Here is a 22,416-nt window from a genome sequence, read left to right on the forward strand (position 1 = left end):
AGAGTCTTTTATATATTCTGAATAATAGGCCCTTGTCAGATATATGATTTGCAGATTTTTTTTCCCAATATTTGAGTTGTCTTTTCAGTTTCTTTGTATTGCCCTTTGATGCACAATAATTTTTAATTTTGATGAAGTCCATTTTATCTATTTTTTTCTTTTTTCATTATGCTTTTCATGTTAAGTCTAAGAATCCATTGCCAAATCTGAGGTAATGGAAATTCACACCTTTATGTTTTCTTCCAACAAGTTGGCAGTTTTAGCTCTTACATTTAGATCTTTGATCCACTATGAGATAATTGTTGTATATAATATGAGGGTAGGGTCCAACTTCATTCTTTTGTATGTGTTATCCATGATTCCTGCACCATTTGTTGAAAAGCCTATTCTTTCCACATCAAATGGTCTTGACAGCCTTATTGAAATCAACTGACCATAGATAAATAGGTTTATTTCTGGATCTCAATTCTATTCCATTGATCTATACGTCTATCCTTGCGCCAGTATTACACCCTCTTGATTGGCATTGTTTTGTAGGGACTGAGTTTTGAAATCTAAAAGTGTGAATCTTCTGACTTTACTCCTTTTTTTCAAGATTATTTTGTCTATTTTTGGTCCCTTGAAATTCCATATGAATTTTAGGATCAGTTTGTCCATTTTTGCGAAAAAGGAAGTTGGCATTTTGATAGAGATTGCATTGAATTTCAGGAGTACTGCCATCTTAACAATATTAAGTCTTCCAATCTATAAACACTTGATGTTTTCCCACTTATTCTTGAATTTCTTCCAACAATGCTTTGCAGTTTTCAGTGTACAAGTCTCATAGCTCCTTGGTTATATTTATTGCTGAGTATTTCATTATTTTTAATACTATTCTATATGGAGTTGTTTTCTTAACTTCACTTTTGGATCATTCATTGCTAGTGTGGAGAAATACAATTCATTTTTGTATAGTGATTTTGTGTCCTGAAGCTTTGATAAATTTGCTTGTTAGCCCTAAAACTCATTTTGTGAATTCTTTAGGATTTCCTATATATAAGATCATGTCATCTATGAATAGATAGTTTTGCTTCTTTCTTTACAGTTTAGACTGATTTTAATTTTTTTTCTTGTCTAATTGATCTGGCTGGATCTTCTAGTTCAAGGTTGAATAGAAGTGGTAAGAAGAGACTTCCTTATCTTCTTCTTGATGTTCGAGGGGAAACTTTCAGTCTAATTCCATTAAGTAAAATATCAGCTGTGGGTTTTCATGGAAGCCCTTTATCAGGTTGAGCAAGTTTTCTTCTATTCCTAGTTTGTTGAGTGTTCTCATCATGAAAGTGTGTTAGATTTTGTGAAATGCTTTTTCTGCATCTATTAAGATAATCATGTGGGGTTTTTTCCTTTATTCTATTAATACGGTATATTATATTGATTGATTTTTATATGTCAAACCATCCTTGCATTCCTGGGATAAATTTCAATTAGTCATAGTATGTAATCCTTTTAATATGCAGCTATATTCAGTTTGCTAGTATTTTCTTGAGGACTTTGCATCTATACTCATAAGGGATATTGGTCTGTATTTTTCTCTTCTTGTGATGTCTTTGTCTGGCTTTACTATCAGGGTGATATTGGCCTCAGAGAATGAGTTAGGAAATGTTCCCTCCTCTTTCACTTTTTTAAAAAGTTGAGAATAATTGATTTTAGTCCTTCTTTATATATTTATTAAAATTCACCAGTGAAGCCAGCTGGTCCTGGGATTCCTTTGTTGGCAAGTTTTGCTTACTGATTAAATGTCTTTATTTGTTATAGGTATGTTCATATTTTCTATTTCTTCCTGAGTTGGTTTTGGTAGTTTGTGTGTTTCTAGTAATTTTCTAATTTCATCTAGTTTGTTGCCATACAATTGTTCATAGTAGTCTCTTATAATCCTTTGTATTTCTGTAATGTTTGTAGTAATGTCACCACTTTCAACCCTAAATTTAGCAATTTGAGTCTTGTTTCTTTCTTTCTTGGTCAGTCTGGCTAAAAGATTTTCAATTTTGTTGATTTTTTCAAAGAACCAGCTTTTGGGTTCAACCACCCTCTTTATTAATTTCCTGTCCTCTATTTCACTGATCTCTGTTCTAATCTGTATAATATTCTTCCTTCTGTTTGCTTTGTTTTTACTTTGTTCTTCTTTTCCTAGTTCCTTAAGGTGAAAAGTTATGCTATTGATTTGAGATCTTTCTTCTTTATAATGCATGGATTTATGGCAATAAATACCCCTCTAAGCACTGCTTTTACTGTGTCCCATTAGTTTCAGTTTGCTATGTTTTTGCTTTCATTCATTTCAAAGAATTTTCTAATTTCCCTTGTGATTTCTTCTTTGACCTATTGATTATTTAACAATGTATTGTTTGTTTAAAAACTTCAAAGCACACTACCAACAAAGTAAAAAGGCAGTCCGTAGAATGGAAGAAAATATTTTCAAGTCATATATCTGACAAGGGATTAATATCTAGAATGTACAAAGAACTCCTAAAACTTAACAACAACAAACAACTGAATTCAAAAATGGGCAAAGAACTTGAATAGATATATCTCCAAGGAATCATGTAAATGACCAACAAGTATATGAAAAGGTGCTCAGTATCACTAATCATTAGGGAAATGCAAATCATAACCACAAGGAGATACCACTTTACACCCATTAGGATGGGTTTTATAAAAACAAAAAACCAGTAAATAAGTGCTGATGAGGATGTGGAGAAATTGGAACCCTTATGCATTGCTGGTGGGAATACAAAATGCTGCAGCCACAGTGGAAAATAATATGACCATTCCTCAAAAAATTAAACATAGAATTACTATATGATCCAGCAATTCTATCTCTGGGCATATGCTCAAAAGAATTGAATGTAGAGATTAGAACAGATATTTGCTTACCAATATTCACGGCAGCATTATTCACAATAACCAAAAGGTGGAAACAACCCAAATGTCCATTGATGGCTGAAGGGATAAAGAAAATATAATATACAGCAAAATATTATTCAGCCTTAAAACTGAGTGAAATTCTGATACATGGTATAATAAGGATGAACCTTGAAGGCATTATGCTAAGTCAGTTAAGCCAGATACAAAAGGACAAACCTTGTATGAATCCACTTATGTGAAGTACCTAGAAGAGTCAAATTCTAGAGACAGAAGTAGTGGGGAGTTATTGTTTAACAGGTACTGAATTTCAGTTCAGGGTGATGAAAAGCTCCGGAGATGGATAGTGATGATGGTTGCACAACAATGTGAATGAACTTTAATTCCACTGAACTGTACATTTATAAAGGATTAAAGTGGTAAATTTTTTCTTATGCACATTGACACAATTTTTTAATGTAAAAAAAAACAATGTGCTGTTTTGATCTCTAAATACTTGTGAATTTTCCAAATATCCTTTTGTTATTGATTTCTAATTTCATTCCATTGAGATTGGAGAAGATACTGTGTATGATTTACATCTTTTTAAACTTATTGAGACTTGTTTTGTAGCCCAATATATGTTTTATTCTAGAAGATGTCCCACATGTACTTGAGAAGAATGTGTATTCTGCTGTTGTTGAGTGAAGTGCTCTTTACATGTCTGTTAGATCTAGTTGGTTTATAGTATTGTTCAAGTCTTCTATTTCCTTGTCTATCTTTTGTATAATTGTTCTAACTATTATTGAAAGTGGGGTTGAAGTTTCCAACTATTAATGTAAAACTGCCTATTTCTTCCCTTAATTCTGTCACTTTTTCCTTCATATATTTTGGAGCTCTGTTGTAAGCTTCATATGGGTTTATAATTATTATATCATCCTAATTGCTTCACTCTTTTCTCTTTATATAATGTGCTTCTCTGTCTCTTTTAGTCTAACAATTTCTCTGTAACAAATTAGTCTTAAGGTGTATTTTGTCTGATATTAGCATAGCCAAGCCAACTCTCTTTTGGTTTCTGTTTGCATGGAACATCTTTTTCCATTCTTTCATTTGCAACCTATTCGTATCTTTGGTTCTAAAGTGAGTCTCTGGTAGACAACATATAGTTGGATCATGATTTTTTTTAATCCATTCAATCTGCAATCTCTGCCTTTTGAGAGCCTAACCCATTTACATTTAATGTAATTACTGATAAGGAAGAACATATTTCTGTCATTTTGCTACTTGTTTCCTATATGTCTTATATCATTTTTGTTTTTCAGTTGCTCCACCATTACTCCTTTCTTTTGTGTTAGATATATATTTTCTAATGCACCATTTTGATTCCCCTTTTGTTTCTTTTACTATATATTTTTTAGTTTTTTTCTAAGCAGTTGCCCTAAGGATTACAATTAACATCTTAATTTATGATAATCTACTTCAAATTAATGCCAACTTAGTTTCAATAGAACACAAAAAAATTTCCCCTATATAGATCTGCTCCCTTTATGTTGTTATTGTCACAAATTGCATCTTTATATATTGTGTGTCAATAACATGGTTATATAATTATTGTTTTATGCAGTTGTCTTTTAAATCATACAGGAAAAAAGAGAAGTAAGAAACCAAAAGCACATTAATAGTAACTTTTATATTATAAGTAAACATAGCATAAGTAGTGTAGTTAACTTTACTGATGTTCTTTTTTCTTCTTATGGATTTGAATTACCATCTAGTGACTTTTTTCAGCCTTAAGGACTCCCTTTAGTATTTCTTGTCAGGTAGGTTTACAAGTGATAAACTCTCTCAGTTCTTGGTTATCTTGGAACATCTTAATTTCTCCTTCATTTTTGAAAGATAGTTTTGACATATGTAGAATTATTGGTTGAACACGTGTTGTTTTTTTTTTTTCTTTCAGCACTTTGAATATGTCATCCTATTGCCTTCTAGTCTCCATGGTTTCTGATGAGAAATCAGCTGTTGATCTTATTGAAGATACTTTGTACAGGATTAGTCTCACCTCTCTTACTGCTCTCAGGAATTTCTCTTTGTCTTTGGCTTTTGATTGTTTGATTATAATGTATGCTTGTGTGGGTCTCTTTGAGTTTCTTCTACTTGGGATTCATTTAAATTCTTGGACATCAATATTCATGTCTTTCATTAAAATTGGGGGCATTTTGATCATTATTTCTTCCAATATTATTTTTGCCTCTTTTCTCTCTCCTTTCCTTCTGGAATGCCTACTATGCATATGTTGGAATGCTTGATGGTGCCTCACAGGTCTCTTAGGCTCTGTTCATTTTTGTCATTCCTTTTTCTTTCTGATGCTCACGTTGTGTAATCTCAATGGATTTATCTTAAAGTTCTCTGTTTCTTTTTTCCCTATGCTCATATCTGCCATTGATCTCTTCTAGTCAATTTTGCATTTCAGTTATTGTACTTTTTAATACTAGAATTTCTATTTGGTTCATTTTATAATATTATAAATCCTATTCTTTTATTGCTATTATTTAATTGGTGAGACATCATTGTCATCATTTACTTTGGTATTTTGTACACAGTTTCCTTTAACTATTTGACTATATTTAAAATAGTTGATTTAAAATCTTTGTTGAGTAAGTCCAACATCTAAGCTTCCTCAGGGACAGTTTCCATTAGTTTCTTTTTTTCCTGTGTATATTCCATACTTTCCTGTTTCTTTGCATGCTTTGTAATATTTTCTTGAGAACTGGAGGTTTTTAATATCATAATGTGGCAACTCTGGACATCAGAATCTACCCTCTCCCTACAGTGTATTGTTACAGCTTTTTGTGGTTGCTGTTATTTGTTTAGCATCGTTTGTGCACTAATTTTGTAAAGTCTGCATTCTTTGCTATTTGTGGCCACTGAAGGCTTTCTTCTGTTTGCTTAGTGGTCAGCCAATAATTTTATAGGTCAGCTGAGGTGTTCCTAAGTGCCAGAACAAACAAAAAAACTCCTAGTCTTTGAAGGTAGGCTCTGTGTGTGTTGGAGCACTCCCTCAATACTCAGCCAGGTAGTTAACAATTCTTTCCTAGCCTTCACTTTCTGTTTGAGTAGAGCCTGTAGGTCAGCCAAATGTGAGAGCTTAGAGCCTTCTCTGGCCTTTTCTGAGCATGCTCCCCACTCTGGACATGCACATGGCCTTCTAGAATCCCAGGAATATAAGTGAGCTTTTCAAGCCTTTATTCCCCAAAGCATCTTGTTGCCCAGACTTTCCTCTTAAGCTTTGTCTATTGTTTGCTCCAGCTGTTATCCCTTGCCCTTAGTGGCAGCAGCAAATGCACTTAACTTTAAATGTTTATTAAAAATGCCCTCCAGGTAGCTACCTCAGCCTTAAGAGTGTTCTGAGTTAGGTGAAATAAAAGCAAGCCCTTTGAGCTTAGTTCAGAGTGCCATCAGACAGGTCAAAACAAACAACCACAATTCTTTGAGAATAAGGTCCATGCTTCTCCCTCCAGTACTAGGAATCTATACTATAAATGCAGGCTGTCTACAAGGCCACTGCCTAGCTGGATAGCAGGAGATGGTGCGGAGTAAATTAAAATGACACAAAGCTCTCTTGCTGAAACTCAAAAGCTTATGTCTTGATGAAGTGTTCACTTGCTTGCTGTAAACCCTTGATTTGTTTCCACAGTTTTGATAAAGTTGATTCTGACAGTCTTTGCCATTTTATTCACTCCTTTTATAGCGGGACAGGCTGTGGGAGTTCCCTACTCCACCATTTTTGCTGATACTGTCAACAAACAGTGTCTTTTGACAAGCAAAAATGTTAATTTTGCTTAAGTACAATTTTATCCTTTACATTTGGATCGATCATTCATCTCAAACTAATTTTTGCGTATGGTGTGAGTTAGGGTGGTTGAGATTCACTTTTTCTACACAGATATCTAGCTATTCCAGCTCCAACTGTTGAACAGAATTTCTTTTCTCTACTGAATTACCTCAGCACCTTTGTCGAAAATTGGTTAACTGTCTATTTTCTGGACTCTTCACTCTGTTTTGTATTTTCTACCCTTCAGCCAATACCAGACTTTCTTAATTACTGTAGCTCAAAGATAAGTCTTGAAATCAGGTGTCTTGTCAGTCTTCCAGCTTTGTTATTTTGTTTCAAGATTATTTTGGCTATCTTTTAATTTCCATATAAATTTTTATAATTAGCTTATTCACTTCTCCAAAACCACTGCTGAGATTTTGGTTGAGATTTGGATTGTATAGAGTCTGGAAATCAGTTTGTCCACTTTCTCTTGAATCCATTTTAGTCAGGCTTTTACCTCCATCATTCCATCATGATAGGTCCTGTCAAGGTCATCAGTGATCTCCATGTTGCCAAATTTAAGAGTCGATTCTTACCTGTCACCTTAACAGACCTTATAATACAGGATCCTCCCACAGCACCCTGTCACTGCTATCCCCTACTTTGCTGTATTTTACACTACAGCACTTATTACCATCTAACAAGCATGCATTCTATATTTACTTGTTTCTTTGTTATCAGTCTTCCTGATTAGAATATGAGTCTCACAGTAGCAGAGTCTTTGCTTTGTTCACTGCTGTGTCTTCTGGGCCTAGAATAGGGCCAGGCACACAGTAGGCCTATGATAAATATTTGTGGAAAGGAATATAGAAGAAAGAAAGGATGGAAGGAGGAAAGAGACAGAGACAGAGAGACAGAGGGGGAAAGAAGGAAGGGAGGGAGGGAGGAAGGCTGGGTTTGTGCCCTTACAAGTAATATTCTCTTTCTGATTGCTCCACTACTCCTTAAAGCTAAGAAGTTTGGGAAGACCCTTCCAAAGAAAAAGGAATGTGGGGGCAGGCCCCAGAAAATTACGGGGAGATGGGAATTTTCTACGTGGTCTTGAAGAAGGGGAAGGAACAGAAACAACAAGAACTGATCAACATTCCTGAACACTGTAAGGCAGGGAATTACAAAGGTCGGCATGCAGGGTTCTATCCCAGACACCCTTGGGACCTCCCTCTCAGTGAGAGAGCCGAAGGGCGGAGCAGGCGGCTGGTCAGCAGGCAATGAGGATCCCTCCAGCCACCAGCCTTGCTGGGCTGTGGTCCTGCAGGGGGTGTTCAGAGACTCACCTCTGTGATATTGAGCTGTGACCAGCGCAGGGACCACAAAAAATACATCTCCAAGCAGGTCCAGAAAACTATTTCGTATTTCAAACAGGGAGTGCTTGTTGTAGAAGTATTCATTAGCCACAAGGTGTAAATGCTGGACAGGGACATGCTGTAAAACAATCATGGTCACATGAGATCTAGGTCAGCACCAACAGCCAAAACATTAAACATTTGCTGTGCAGGGGTGACTCCACGTGCTTTGTATGCATTGCCTCATTGAATCCACACAGTGATCCTATAATGCAAGTATTAAAATTAGCCCACATCACAGACAGGGGAACTGAGGCTTAGGCAGATTAAGCACTTTGTCTAAACTGCTAGAACCACGATTCTTTCATTAGTCTGTTTGCATCCAAATTCCATGCTCCTAATCACAGTATGCACGCCTCTCTGAAATGTATCAGAAATAACCACCCCTGGCCAGAGCTGGCTGTATTATTAGTAGGGCCCAGTGCAACATGAAAATATGGGGGCCCCTGTTCAAAAATTCTAAGAATTTCAAGATGGTGACAACAGAACTTTTAACCAAGTGTATGACCCTTCTCAGCGCGAGGTCCTTGTGACTACACAGGTCATACATCCATGAAGACAGCCCTGCTCCTGGTATCAGCACTGCCTCCAGGCCTTTGCTATTTGGCCCAGGCTAAGTGGTCTTTTGGAGTTCCCTCATCTATAAAAAATGAGTTGTTCAGAGGATTACATGAGAAGCAAGGAGAAAAGCATGCTGCCTGTCAGAGAGAAGGTATTCAGTCCTGTCAGTTCCCCCTGAGACCCATTGTCAAGACCTGTAACAGGACATTCCATGCTTTCTTTGATTTGGCACCAGGCTGCCTCCCAGTCTTCAATCCCTCAACTTGCCGTAAGCACTAATGTCAGAGTGTGAAGGGTAAACTTCACGAAGATTCAGAGTCTGCCACTTTGGTGATATTTTTAGGGGTCTGGTACTCTGCGGAGTGCTGGAACAAGTTATTACACCATACCCCTAACACTAAGACAGGCGCATGGTCTGTTGTTTGTTTCTTTGGAATTTGGAAGAAGCATCTACCACAGCAGGGGGCGCTTGCTTGGACTCATTCATTGGGTCCTCCAAAGGCTGAGTGTTTGAAATCAGATCAGAGCAAGGGAGGGCTCTGCAGCGGGTCCAGGCTGTGGTGCAAGTGCCCCTCACATGGGCCATATGAACAGCAGACCGCTCAGTGCTTGAGATATCCAAGGTGAGTACAGATGCTGTGTGGAGCCTCTGGCGAGCGCCAACAAGACAGTCACAGTGCGGAACCCCGAAATTCTGGAACAAGGCTATGCCTTCTGCATCAGAGAACTACTTACCATTTGAAAAACAGCTCCTGCCATGCTACTAGGCCCTAGGAGAGACTGCACACTCTTCTGGTCCTCCTGCACCTGCACACTCTACTTCCCACCCGTGGAACCTGGCTCAAGATACCTTCTCCTCTTGAAATGTCCTCCTGCTCAAATGTTCCCCTTCCCTAAGACCCAGGTCAATGACCACCTCCTCTGTATGGCCATATACAATCAAGCCTGAGAGATTCCACTGTCTGATTTGTATTTTAAATATCTCTCAAATCTTTGTCTCAATTCTCATCACCAGATAACCAAGATGGCCTAGGACATTCCTCTGCTCAGGTTTGTATAGCACTTTACTGAAGGGTCTTGTCATGTCCATCCACCCCATCAGTCTACAAGTTTCTCAAGTGCAGGAAGAGTGTCTGCTTATCACTGCTCTCCAGTCCCTGGAGAAGTGGTGGGGCATGTGGACTCTCAATAAAAATTTGTTCAGTGAGTAAATGAATGAAACAAACCTGGCACGGAGTACACACTGAATAAACATGTATGGCAAGAAGAAAGGAAGAGAGGAAATTAATCCATCTCTACATCATAGCGTCTAGGATATATTTGTCCAGGGAATGAATGAACAAATGATTTAGTAATGGTCCTTGGTGTTGCTAGAACCTAGCACAGTGCCTGGCTGGCATGTAGTAAATACAGTCCCTAGTCCCAGGTGGGTTTCAGAATTCAGAACTTTTCAGGTTGTAGATAGGCAATTCAGTACATATGCTGCCTATTATGTAACAGGCTCACTAGGTGGGGAGGGGCCAGGCCAGCACTCCAGCCCCCACCTTATTGTGTCCGCAGAGAAACGTATGAATAGTGGGATAAATAAAGTGAATGAAAGTGTGGGAACAATAAAGACTAACGGCTACGTATCGGTCTAGTTCAAGACTAGCTGCCGTGTGGGTTACAAAAAGTCTTTGGATTTTCAGAACTCTTTGGTTTTTGAGATTGTGGGTAGGGGATTGCTGAATTCTACTTAGCAAAGATCTACTGAACGAATGAACGAGGAATGTCACTGCCCCCACCCCCTATTCCTGAGCGTGACCCAGGGAGGTTTGTTAAATGAATGGAGAGTCCAAGGTCACGTAGTCGCCCAAGGTCACTTACCAGGATTGTGTGTATCAAGCGCAGGGCGAGAGACTTGTTGGAGTCCCCAAGGATCTCAGGAAACTCCTTCTGTGGATAGAAGCAGGGTGTCCTCTGTGAGTACATCAGGTCACCAAAAGGGAAACTGGTCTCTCCAAGGGCCTAGGCATCCGCCATTCAGAGGGGACACTGGGAAGAGCAGGAACCCTCTCAGCTCCCAGGCGTTCACATGTAGGAACAGCCTCTGTGGGTTGGTCCAGCAATGAAGCTGCTGCTTCTCACATTTGATGAAAGGCAGCCATTCCCTGTCACATCTACAGTCTTGTGGGACCTGAATGGCTGCCTTGCGTAAAGGCTGTATTATGGGTTGAATGGTGTCCTCTCCTAAATTCCTATGTTGAAGCTCTAACCCCAAGGACCTCAAAATGTGACTGTATGTGGAGACAGTTAAAGAGGTGACAAAGCTAAAGTGAGGATGCTACGGTGGGCCCTACCCCAATCTGACTGATGTCCTTATAAGAGGAGGAAATTTGGACACACAAAGAGACACCAGTGATACACACACAGAGGAGAGACCATGTGAGTACTCAGGGAGAACACGGCCACGTGCAAGCCAAGGAGCAAGGCCTCAGAAGAAACCAACTCTGCTGACACCTTGAATTTGGACCTCCAGCTTCCAGAACTATGAGGAAACAAGCTTCTGTGATTTAAGCCACTCCATCTGTGGCATGTTGTCATGGCAGCCTTAGCAAACTAATACAGGCCACAACTTGGCTTCAACACCAAGTTCAAAGAAAAGCCAGAAAAATCTCAAAACTAATGGTCTGTTGTTCTCTTTCCAAACACCTTTACAATCAGGACCGCTGAGAAGCAGTTGGCAGGTGCTGCTTGGTAGGAAGTAAAAGCTACAGGTAATCATTTATGAATGACCCTCCCCTGGCCAACATTACAGCTTAAAAACATGAAGGGGTAGAAATTACTACTCACTTGTCAATGAATTTTCCTGGTATATTTTCTGCTGTAATCTTGGGGTAATGAATCACTGGGGTAGATATTTAAACATATCTGTCTCCTGGAATCTGAGGGAACCCCTAGAGTCACTCAAATAATCCACAAGTATATTTTAACTACTAGGAACCCTCTCTGTATGCTCAGGAGCTGGGGTTGGTTTGGGAGGATTTCCCAGGTCTCCATGGCCAGCAGTGGCTGTAACTGCAAGGTCCCATGGAATATCAGCAGCGATGCAGGCTCTTGAGCTGCACAGACCTGGGCACCAATTCCCATTCTGCCATTTGAATACTTCCAATATCTAACATTTACTGAGCACTTACTATACATCAGGCTATTTGATGTGTACCTGTGAGGCGGGTAGTAAAATTATCCCTGTTTCTCAGATGAGGCAACTCCATTCAGAGAGGTTAGGCAGCTCACTTAAGGCCACACATCAGGTAAACAGAGAACCCAGCATTTACAGGCAGAGCCTAACTGCATTTATACACCGTCTCCTCACTGGCTGGGAGACTTAGGAAAGTCATGTTAGCTTGTCTGAAGCTCAGTTTCTTTAGCTGGAAAATGGGATGATAATGCCTGTTTGGTCATAGTGGTTATGTTGGTGGTGGTCATCATCAGTAGTAACTGCCTTCTTCCTAAAACAGACCCAGATGACATTGAAAGGCCTCACTTTCGTCACAGTCTGTGAATCAGTTTCCTCATTTACAACAGAAGGAGAGAAATCTCCATCACCGCTCACCCCAAAACATTGCTCTGTAGGCAAATTAATAATGGAAGACAAGTCTCACAGTCCAGCGAACTCAGGGCTCTGATTCTAGACGGCCACCAACTGCTCTCATCACTTCTATTTCACCAATGCTCTCATCACTTCTATTTCATAGCCTCATTTCCCCAGCTTAAAAGGAGGAGGTCGGTCTACATAAATGAGCTTTGACAGTATTATGAATTTGAGCACTCCACTCATCTGAGGACAGACGAAAAGTTTATTGCAAATGAGGAGGGTCTTCTCAGACAGCAGGGGCAAGAAATCATGGCTCCTTCTCTGTGTTAAGACTTCACGCAAAGGATTCCTCCTCAGAGAAGCCTTTCCCGACCACCCCTTCTCTTTCCTAAAGAAGCCTTCTCTGCAGTATATGTCCTTCCTGGCACTTGTCACTCTCAGAAACCTGGTATCTCATTTGTCTATCACCACCAGCATGTGAGCTTGCAGAGAGCTGTAACCCTGTGACTTGTTCACTGTTGACTGCACAGTTTTTAAGAGTGTGTAGTGCTTATAGGAAATGCCCGGTTCGTGCTTGTTGAATGAATACAAGGAGTCAATAATTTTGCAACTTGTACAAACTTAGAGAGCATCCTTGGAAGTCAGATGCCAGAACCGAGGCTGGACATGAGTGTGTAAGGCCCTGAAGTTGTCCAAACCTTTATGAATTTCATTTTTGAAGTAGTAACTGTGCTTATTTGAAACAATCATATGTAATGTTTTGAACAAAGCTCAAATGGACCCCATCCTCTCTTAGTTGGTTATAGCGTTGTATCTATTGCCATAAACCTGTACGAGGATCAGGGCGGACACTTGCTGTGGCCGCCCCAATCCTCAGTTACCCTCCTTCCAATACAGGAAATATGACCACAGTGTACTTGGCTGACGGGCTCCAGCCCTCATGTGCTTGGTGTCATCTATGGGAATACCAAGCTGTGGAAGCAAATGGCTGCCTCTCTGCTGAGGTCACAACAGGAGGCACAACCAGAATTCTTACCATGGGCAGCAGGAAGCCACACTCGTGGTTATTGACGCCGATGATAGAAGGGATTGGATTAAATGTTTTTTTAGTCAATAGGTCTACAGGCTCTTCAGGAAAGACAAAACCATCAACCACTCGAGTGAAAGCCTTGGTTTTCTGAAATAAGGAAGAAGAGAAAAACGGGCAGCTGTTTCTGTTCACAAAATCTGCTGTCCCAAAACCCTAGCCAAGCTGAGCCAACCCTCTCTAAAAAATGCATTAAGAAAAGAAAAATAAGCCACTCTTGGCCTATCCCAACATATCAGTGCTACCTGGCCAGCTCTGCCACTTATCTGGACAAAGGGGCTCGACTTTTCTGTGCCTTGCTTCCTCATCTGCTAGATGAGGATAATAATAGTATCTACTGAGAAAAACAATAGCCTCACACAATGGTTCTCATAGCGTGGCTCCTGGACCAGCAGCATCAGCCTCCCTTGGGAAGTTGTTAGAAATGCAAATTCTCAGGCCTCACTCCAGGCCCATTGAATATGAAACTCTGGGGGTGCAGCCCAGAAAACTTGGTTTAACAAGCTCTCCAAGTGAGTCTGATGCATGCTCAAGTGTGGAACGACTGACCAAATGCAACAGGCAGAGTGGTGAGGGGAAGCAATGGCCAGGGTCATGGAGATTGGCATAAGCATCTTCCTGAGATGTCTTCCTCAGCTCTGTGCTTTGGATCTGGCTGGATATTTCTTGGGTCTCAGGAAGCAACACCTGGCTCTAATCATGGTTTTTTAGGTTTCTATATTGAGAGTGGTAGAAGGGAGCACATAAAAGAGCTTTCACAGTACACTGGGTCAAGGACTTATCGTCCATTTTCCAGACTCCAGTGCAGCTCACTGCAGATCCTGAATCCATGCCAAGTCACTCCTGAACAAATGTTGGAATCTGACAGATGTTGACCTCACTCTCTCAACGACTAACAGAGGCTCTTGAGATTGGAACAGACATAAATGTTCATCCATCCAATGAATCATCCTGTGATTGAAATTTGTCAGTGCTCATCTAGACCCAGCTTGCATACCTACAGAGGTGGGGATCTCATGCCTTCTAAAGGAGCTTTTTCAGACAACTGAGTTTTTAGAAAGTTCTTGGTTACACCAAGCCAAAATGGCTCCCTAACAGAATTTCCACTTCTAGATCTTGACTTTAGCTTCTGGCAGCATGGGGAACAAGTGTGGTCCCTCTTCCCAGTGCAAGGCCTTCACTGACATAGAGACAACCTCATATTTTTCTGGATCTTATCCAGTTTAATCAGAACTCCAGGCCCTTCAAGTTCCTTAAATTACCTGTAAGGTTTCTATATTTCACATTTTTTCTTAACAGCCATTACTATAAACCCCAACCCCCATCTTTCCAAGCCCAAATCAAAATAAACAAAAGAGTGGTAGGATTTGTCTACGTCTCCATTCAAAGGGCAACCCTACACCCAAACTCTCCCTTCCCTCTTCACCTGGCTGATGATCAGCAACTCCTCAGAGGGTTTTGCCCTCAGACACTGAAGCAGGGCCACGGAGTCTGATGAATTGCAACCACAGATATCCGCAACCACCTGCAACTATTTCCAGAGAAGGACCAGGTCAGAACACAGTACTGAAAACCTCTAGGAAATTGAAAGTTGGAAAGAGACCTCAATCCAGCCACAGGCGGATCTTTCATCTATGAAGTCCAGCCTGCTGCACATCCCCACCCCATGTGCCCATAATTGACTGTACACATTGAGGACCAGTTGGCACTGCATCACCCTTACTCTCTTACCTGACCCTCCTTGCCATCCTTAGCAATCTCCAGAGCTGGGGGAGGTGGTTTGTCAGTCTGTGGCCATGGAATGGAGTCACGATTCTTGGTCACAAAGACACCAGTCCTGTGGTGTTGGCTTCATTGGCACTAGGTCCCACAGAGCCCAGAAGCCCGACTCTGGGGGACTAAATGGAGCCAGGAGCCCAAAGAGTGAGGAACAGCTTTGCAAGCTCCTCCATTGTCATTTGAGGCATGACTCCAGCCTCAGTCTCAGCTTAGCTCTGCTCAAACCTCACCCCCACCCACCTGGAATGCCCTGAACATTTTTTTTTTTCTGCTCTACACCAATTCCACTCATTCTTTAAGGCTCAATCCCACCGACTCAAAGATGTCCTTTCAGATCCCTTCAGCCTCCATGAACCCCTTCCTCCTCTAGTCTCCTGTCACCCCAAGGATCTCCACCTTCTCTACCTAGCCCTTTGCTAAACACCTTCTTTCCCTGTCACTGGACTTTCCACATATGTAGAACTTGTCCCTTGAATGAGGTGGTTTTTGCTCTTCTGGGAGTCATAGATGCTCTGAGAATCCAATGAAAGCTAAAGACCCTCTCCCTGGGAAAATGCACAAACATATAGAGTCTGCATACAATTGTAGAAGTTCAAGGACCACCTCCAAAACATATCCATGGGTTCCAGGTTAGAGTATAGTCTTCTCAAGTTAGTTTACGCCTTCTCTACTAATAAGCCACAGGTCTTAACATACAGCCAGGAAAACGATGGGCACTCAATGTGTGGGTGGCGAATGAACAAATATACACACAAACTGAAAGTAGCTTGATATATCATGTAACCAAAGTCAGTATTCCCTGTGTAGTGAGGGTATTTTTGCAGTATTATAACTCTGTTTCTACTCTCAGTGTACACTGTTATTTTCTATAAGGTGTTTCAGAAAATATACCACTAAAATGAATAATACCCAGTAGATGAATCCACAGCCCAGTGCTTAATTAACATTCTTTAAATGAATCAGTTCATTTGTTAACTCATTCATTCAGCAAACATTCATAGCCGCCTAATATACATCAGGCATTATCCTGGGATGTGAAAGATATAGACGATTTGCTCTCCAGGTCCTCACCAGCTGGTAGTGCACTAAGACGAGATGACAAATGACAAATATCTGGGGCATATGCCTCACCTCCCCCTCACGTTCTCATACCAGACAGCATTAATCAGTCACAGTGTTTTTTCCCACTGACCTGCAAACAGCCTCAGAATAGTTCTTAACATAACACTCTAGGTGGTGTATGGTAGGTACAGAAGAGCAATATATGATACAGGGAACTGAGTTATATATCACAGGCAAAGAATAATGAATAAGATGTAAGAACTGCCTCACACACTTACTCATGCATACATAGAAACACACACATGCACACACACAATCATGCACGCCAGCGGTAGTGCATTGTGTACCTCAACCCATTTCCTTTTGAACCAGACCTCCCATGGAGCAACAAGGTTCACCTTGGGCCAGCATCAGGTCTCCTGGCTATGGTTAGCAAGGACAGCCAAGCACACGGTCTGTGGACACCTGACCACATTCTCTCCTGATCAAGGAGAGGAACTTAGAGAGGTGTTAACAGTATACCTACAGCCTCATTCCTCTCATCATCAGAGGCCTTCAGGTAAGGGATGACGGCCACCCCACTCTCCATGATGGCTTTGTGGAATAAGCCATTGGCCATGGGGGACAGAATCTGGAGAGAGAACACAGGAGACCAAAGAAGTTATCCAGGGGGCTGCCCACACATCACACACCACCCATCCCTTCTTGAAAGACACCTTCCCAGGAAGTCTTCTTAAGAGTACTAACCTTAGAGGGGGAAAAGTCCTGGTTTGGGGGTTCAAGGACTAGCTGTGAAGGTTTGGGCAAGATATTTAACCTATACAAGCCCCAGGTTCCTCATGAACTTTGAGGTCAAACATTCTGGCATGTGAGTGCTAGCTCCTTCACTCCCCAGCTGGGCAACATCAGCCAAGCTGCTTAATACTTCTAAGCATCAACTTAGTCCCTTATAAAAGTGGAGTAAAAATTATGCCCATGTCACAAAATTGTTGTGAGGCGTGAGAGAAGTAATGAATATAGAAGGCTTTGCATAGTGCCGCTCAAATAGTGAGTGCTCATGAAATGGTGGCTGTTATCATGTATGTGAAGTCGAGTTAATACAATCCACCTTAGAAGGTTATTTTGAAGATATAGAAATACCTTGTACATTGTCAAGGGTTGTACAGCAGAAGCTCTCTGAACCCATCTCCGTGTAACTGACTTCTGTGATTAACATACTAAATGACGCCCAGGAAATACTGACCATTCAGAGCCAGTGGGCCATTTTCTGGCACCTCTGCCCATTTCTATTCCCACCAAGTTCTTGCCAACGGGCCAGTGTGTTTCCTTCCCAACTTATTTTGTCAGTTACATTTGCTATTATAATTACATAATCAATGAATTATGATGGGAACCAATGAAGTGTGCATGTAAAAAGAAAACAAAATTGCGTTTTGGGGGGAAAAAAACTTTGATAAAGTCAGGTAGCTAAAAAATACTGCTGTCAAATTAGATGTGAACAAGAAAAGAATGAAATATGTGGAGGGACAAAGCTCCCTCAGTGCACTGTATTCACAGACCACTCTGAAGGCATCTTTAAGTTTGCGCTCGCTGTAAACACACTGCAACTACAATTTGAGGGCAGTGAACTCTGCAGTGGTTTATGCAAGAAAGCCCACGTTGGCCCTCAAGTCGGCAAATCGACTCTGGAAAGATAAGGCACTGTATCAAACCAACGGAGGAGAAATGTACATTTTATGTTTGGGTTAAAATAAGAAGTTTATATGCATCCTTTGTTATATTATGCTTTAGCTGAGCTTTTCTATTAAACAAGTAACTACTAGTCCTGGTAATTGGATACCAGGCTTTCAATTCCACAAAAATAAGGGATTTTTCCTCAAATTATCACTCACTGTGTGACCTTGGGCAATTCATTTCAACTCTCCGGATGACAGCTCTTGTCCTCGAAATGAGCCTGGGCCCCTGACTCGTGAGGCACTTGTGAGGGTCAAGGGAGACAATGTGTATAAAAGTATTTGTTCAACATGAAGCACCAACCAACCGCGAGTGATCATCATCCTCATTTTTTAACCTCCCCCACCAAGGTTCCTTCAAGTCCCAAAGAGAACTCACAAGGCTGGACACGCTTATGGCTCCTGCTGACTCCCCAAAGATGGTCACAGAGCGTGGGTCCCCACCAAAGAATTCGATATTCTCCTGGACCCAGTGCAGCGCGGCCATCTGGTCCATGAAGGCCCAGTTCCCCAGTGCGTGCTGGTTCCCTGTGCTGGGAGACAGAGTGAGAATGCTCAGTTGACAACGTGCTTCCTGCGGCCCAGGGAGTTGGTGGTGGAGGCTGCAGGCTGGTGTCAGGGCATTCCCACTCCCACTGGGGAGGGGCTGAGAGTGGAGGCCTGGGAAGCTGGGAAAACTGGGCTTAGTTCTCACCCTCTGCTGGGATTTCGGTTTCTTTGAGAATCTGATGAAAGCTACACACCCCAGAAGAAATGCACAGACAATCTTGTCTGTGCATTTTCAGGGTATTCTTAGGCTCCCCTGAATCCGTAGATTCCAGAAAAGTCTTTCTCCTGAGAGTTGGTCTGCACCAGGGAGTAAGACCTCCCTGGGTAGAGAGTTTCCAATGAATGACTAAATGAATAACAATGATAATAACTGCAGCGTGGCAGCAATGTGCATGACACTGTCCTAAGGGCTTTACAGCTGATGCTCCTATAATCTGCCCCAACCTGAGAGGTCGATGGTGCTAGGTTTTTTTCCTTTGCCTCTCTGGTGCCCTTTTCTCCACCCTTCTCTGCCCTGCTTCCAAATGGCTGAGCTCCACGAACTACATCACCCATGCCTCCAGCAGTGTGCGGTCAGCAGGAGGCAACGCCAGGGGCTTCAGGGCGAGATATCCAGAGACTAGGAAGTTTATTCTACTCCATGCCCCCTCTCTGCTGGGAAGTGGTCTGGGCAGGGGCTGCATGTCTCCAGGGCTGCAGTTCACGCCACCCACATCAATGAAATCTGCGAGCATGCCCTAAGGTTACTGACAGATACACACAATCTCCTTCTTACAGACAGGACATCGAGGCACAGAGAGGTGAATCCCTTGCCCAGGGTCTAGAAAGTTGCAGATTCAAACCCAATGTGTCTGGCCCCAGAGTCCACGCTCCTACCCATGCCCCTGTGCCCCTACAGAATAGCATGTTTCCCAGGATGGGTGAGCAATTAATGGGGAAACAAGGGAAAATACGATAGAATCAAAGAAATGCCTAGACCAAAACATCCACGTGGTACACACCACATATATGAGTAATCTGGGAATCTATTCTATGCCCCTCCATTCTCCAGCCTTCCCACTGCTCCTCCCCTTGGGTCCCTTTGTCTATCCATGACCCCTGGACTGGTTCTAACTCTGCCTTCTCTTTCCCACGACCCCCACATATGCAGGAGCCAAGCCCTGTCAATTTTACCTCCAATCCATTGTGGCTCCCACATAAGTCCCCATTGTGCCATTTCTATTTATCCTGATTCATAAACTGGTCACTTATGATCTGGATGACCTTGGGCCATTCACTTAACCTGCTTTGCCTCAATGTTTCCATGTCTAAAATGGGGCTAATAATGGTGCCTGCTTGGCACAGTTGTCTTTAAGAGTGACAGTGCAAGCCCATGTATGTACGTGTGAGCCATCACTCTAATTATTCAGCCACGCTGCCTCACTCCATGGCCTCTATCAAGACTATGCAGTAGCCTCTCCATCAGCAACCTGGGCACTCCTAGCCCAGCCTGCACTCTGCTCTGGAATGACCTTCTTGCTATCCTGCTCTCTAGGGCACTCCTGGGTCCCTCACTCTTTATTGGAGAAAGCCCAGCCTCCGTGCACAGCCCGGCATTCAAGGCCTTTCCCAATCATGCCCATCCTTGCCTTTCCACCTCCATCTCCTGCTGATCCTCATCTACCTGCCTACTAGAACCCAGATACTATAAACAATCTTTGGAAACCTTTCCGCTAAAGGAATCTCATGCAGAATCCCAACATACAGAGCAGCTAAGAATGTAATTGCTCTGGTCAGGGCACCCCTCTCAGCCCTCTTTGTCTCCACTGCAGCCCCAGAGCCACCTCCCAGAGCTACAAGCCCAGAGCACAGTTTGCAAATATTGCTCTAGGCCCACATGCTGCTGCATTCCCTGCCTGTTTCCTAGCCTTTGCTCAGGGAGCCCGTCTGCTGAGCGTGCTCTCTCCCAACCCTCCTTCCCATACCCAACCTCATCTTTAAGGTGCAATTTGAATGAAGCCTCCCTAATTCCTTCTAGCTCCCTCCTCTGTTTCTACAGCCTCACTGACTCGCACTCTCAGAGCGTTAATCATGTCCCCCCTGGCAGCACGGGTGCTTGTGTCTCTGTGTTATCTCCCTCACCACACTTCCAGAAAGCCTCTTGAGGATAGAATTTATGCCGGATTCACTGCTCCCTTCCCCACAGTGTCTGACAGTGACCCCTCACTACTCCTCTTGGCTCATACTGCACGTTAGACAGGGCTTAGGTTCTGCTGTGTCCTAAGTAGGATAATAAAAGTGGCCAAGAACCCCAGCTCTGTCCTGTGACCTCTGGGAAATTCTTTACCTTTCTGTGCCTCCATTTTTCTACTGACAAATGGAAATAACAACAGTATGTTTCTCATAGGATTATTCTGAAGGTGAGTTGAAACAATGCATGGCCAGTGCACAGAACTGTACCTGGCTCACAGTGAGTACTCGATACACGCCAGATATTATTGGAGGGAGGGGAGCCAATGCAATGGAGTGACCATTCTCAGGTGAGTCTTTGAGGAGCCTTGAGGTGGGGACCCATGACAGAGACTGCTAACGCACGGTTAGTAGTCTCACACACGGTTTCCTCATCTTCCTGGGCACACAGCTGAGCTGCATTTCCCATCTGCCTTGCAGTTGGGTGTGGCCATGTAACTGAGTTCTGCCAACAGTATGCGAACAGAAGTGATGAGGGCCACTTCCAGGCTGACGCAGAAAGACCTCCCTCACATGATCCTCCATGCTCTTTCTCCATCTGCTGGCCAAATGCAGAGGGTCTGGGGCCCTACAGGAGGGCAGAGCACAAGACGGAAGGAGCACGGGTCCCTGATTGATCATGTGGAAGGATGTCTATCAGTCAGCAACATTCAATTGGACTTCACTTGAGTGAGAAAGAGACTTATTATTGTTTTAAGCCACTAAGACATGGAGGTTTATCTATTATTGCTGTTGAAATCGTGTAACAAATTTGGGCCAAATTTGTTCAATGTCATTCCTCCTTAGGTTGCTGGGCAGTGAATCCCCTGTGGCTGCCGCCCAGCTGCCTCTTGGGGATCCAGGGTGTCGATCATTTGGGAAGACTCACTTGAAGAAGCCAAGCATTCCTAGCCGGTACTGGGTGGTCACAACCAGCACGTCCTCGTAGGCAGCCAGGGCAGACCCATCGAAGAGGGAGGCTGAGCCACTCTCGAAGGCACCCCCAGGGAACCACACCATGACCTAAGGAGGGGAAAGGAACTCTCCAGTCAGCCCATCAGACACCCACATCCCCTCCCCATGCATGTTTGGACCTTCTTTCTTTAGGGAAGTATAAATGTCTCACTTTCCTTCCTAAACAGCATCAGAGGTTTTGTCTTTCGAAGAAGTCTCAGGACTAAGCATGTGAACTCTGGCATCTGAGTACCTGGGTTTGATTCCCAGCTCTGCCCCTGACTAGCTGTGTGACCTTGGGCAGATTACTTACCTCTCTGAGGCTTGTTTTCTCATGTGTAAGATGCGAAAGATGAAAGTATCTCATTTATCAGGTTATCGTGAGGTTTAAAAAAGATTCTGCTTCTAAAGTTCATAGAACAATGTTGGCACATTTCAAGTGCTCAGAAAGTGTTAACTAAATATCATTGAACTTGTGATGCACAGGAAGATAGAAATTGTTGTAAGCCACATATGAGAGCAAAAGCAGCTTAAGCCGTTTTAATCTGAGGCTTTTTCCTACCTACAGACAGAAGAGAAAAGAGGAGAGAGAAAAAGGGAAGAGAAGTGAGGAAATCTTACAGTATGAATTAGAAAAGTTGGAGCCAGGGAATATAAAACATTACTCAAATGGTATTATCACTACTTATATATTAATAATAAATCCCTTCTGTTCTCTTTTTAAAGGTCATGTTAGGGACCACAGCACTTGGGACAGGAAAAGAGAAGGAAGTCACTGAGAAGAAAGGAGAACTGGACGCAGCATTAGCTTT

The 22,416-nt window shown here is 42.3% G+C and overlaps 1 protein-coding gene across 6 annotated transcripts in view; it reads right to left on the reverse strand.

The window, feature by feature from the left end:
* The window catches only part of CES5A (carboxylesterase 5A), a 35,245-nt gene that overhangs the window by 5,486 nt on the left and 7,343 nt on the right, over window positions 1–22,416 (reverse strand). For all 6 annotated transcript variants that reach the window (XM_070262955.1, XM_070262954.1, XM_070262958.1 and 3 more), the window contains 7 exons: window positions 21,540–21,673; window positions 18,273–18,426; window positions 16,687–16,791; window positions 14,746–14,850; window positions 13,269–13,409; window positions 10,522–10,590; window positions 8,026–8,173 (listed from right to left, as the gene is read on the reverse strand). In XM_070262955.1, the coding sequence (XP_070119056.1) occupies window positions 8,026–8,173; window positions 10,522–10,590; window positions 13,269–13,409; window positions 14,746–14,850; window positions 16,687–16,791; window positions 18,273–18,426; window positions 21,540–21,673 (856 nt within the window). The remainder of the gene's footprint in view (window positions 1–8,025; window positions 8,174–10,521; window positions 10,591–13,268; window positions 13,410–14,745; window positions 14,851–16,686; window positions 16,792–18,272; window positions 18,427–21,539; window positions 21,674–22,416) is intronic.

The sequence above is a fragment of the Equus caballus genome, chromosome 3, assembly GCF_041296265.1.
Source record: "Equus caballus isolate H_3958 breed thoroughbred chromosome 3, TB-T2T, whole genome shotgun sequence".
NCBI classification, from domain to species: Eukaryota; Metazoa; Chordata; class Mammalia; order Perissodactyla; family Equidae; genus Equus; species Equus caballus.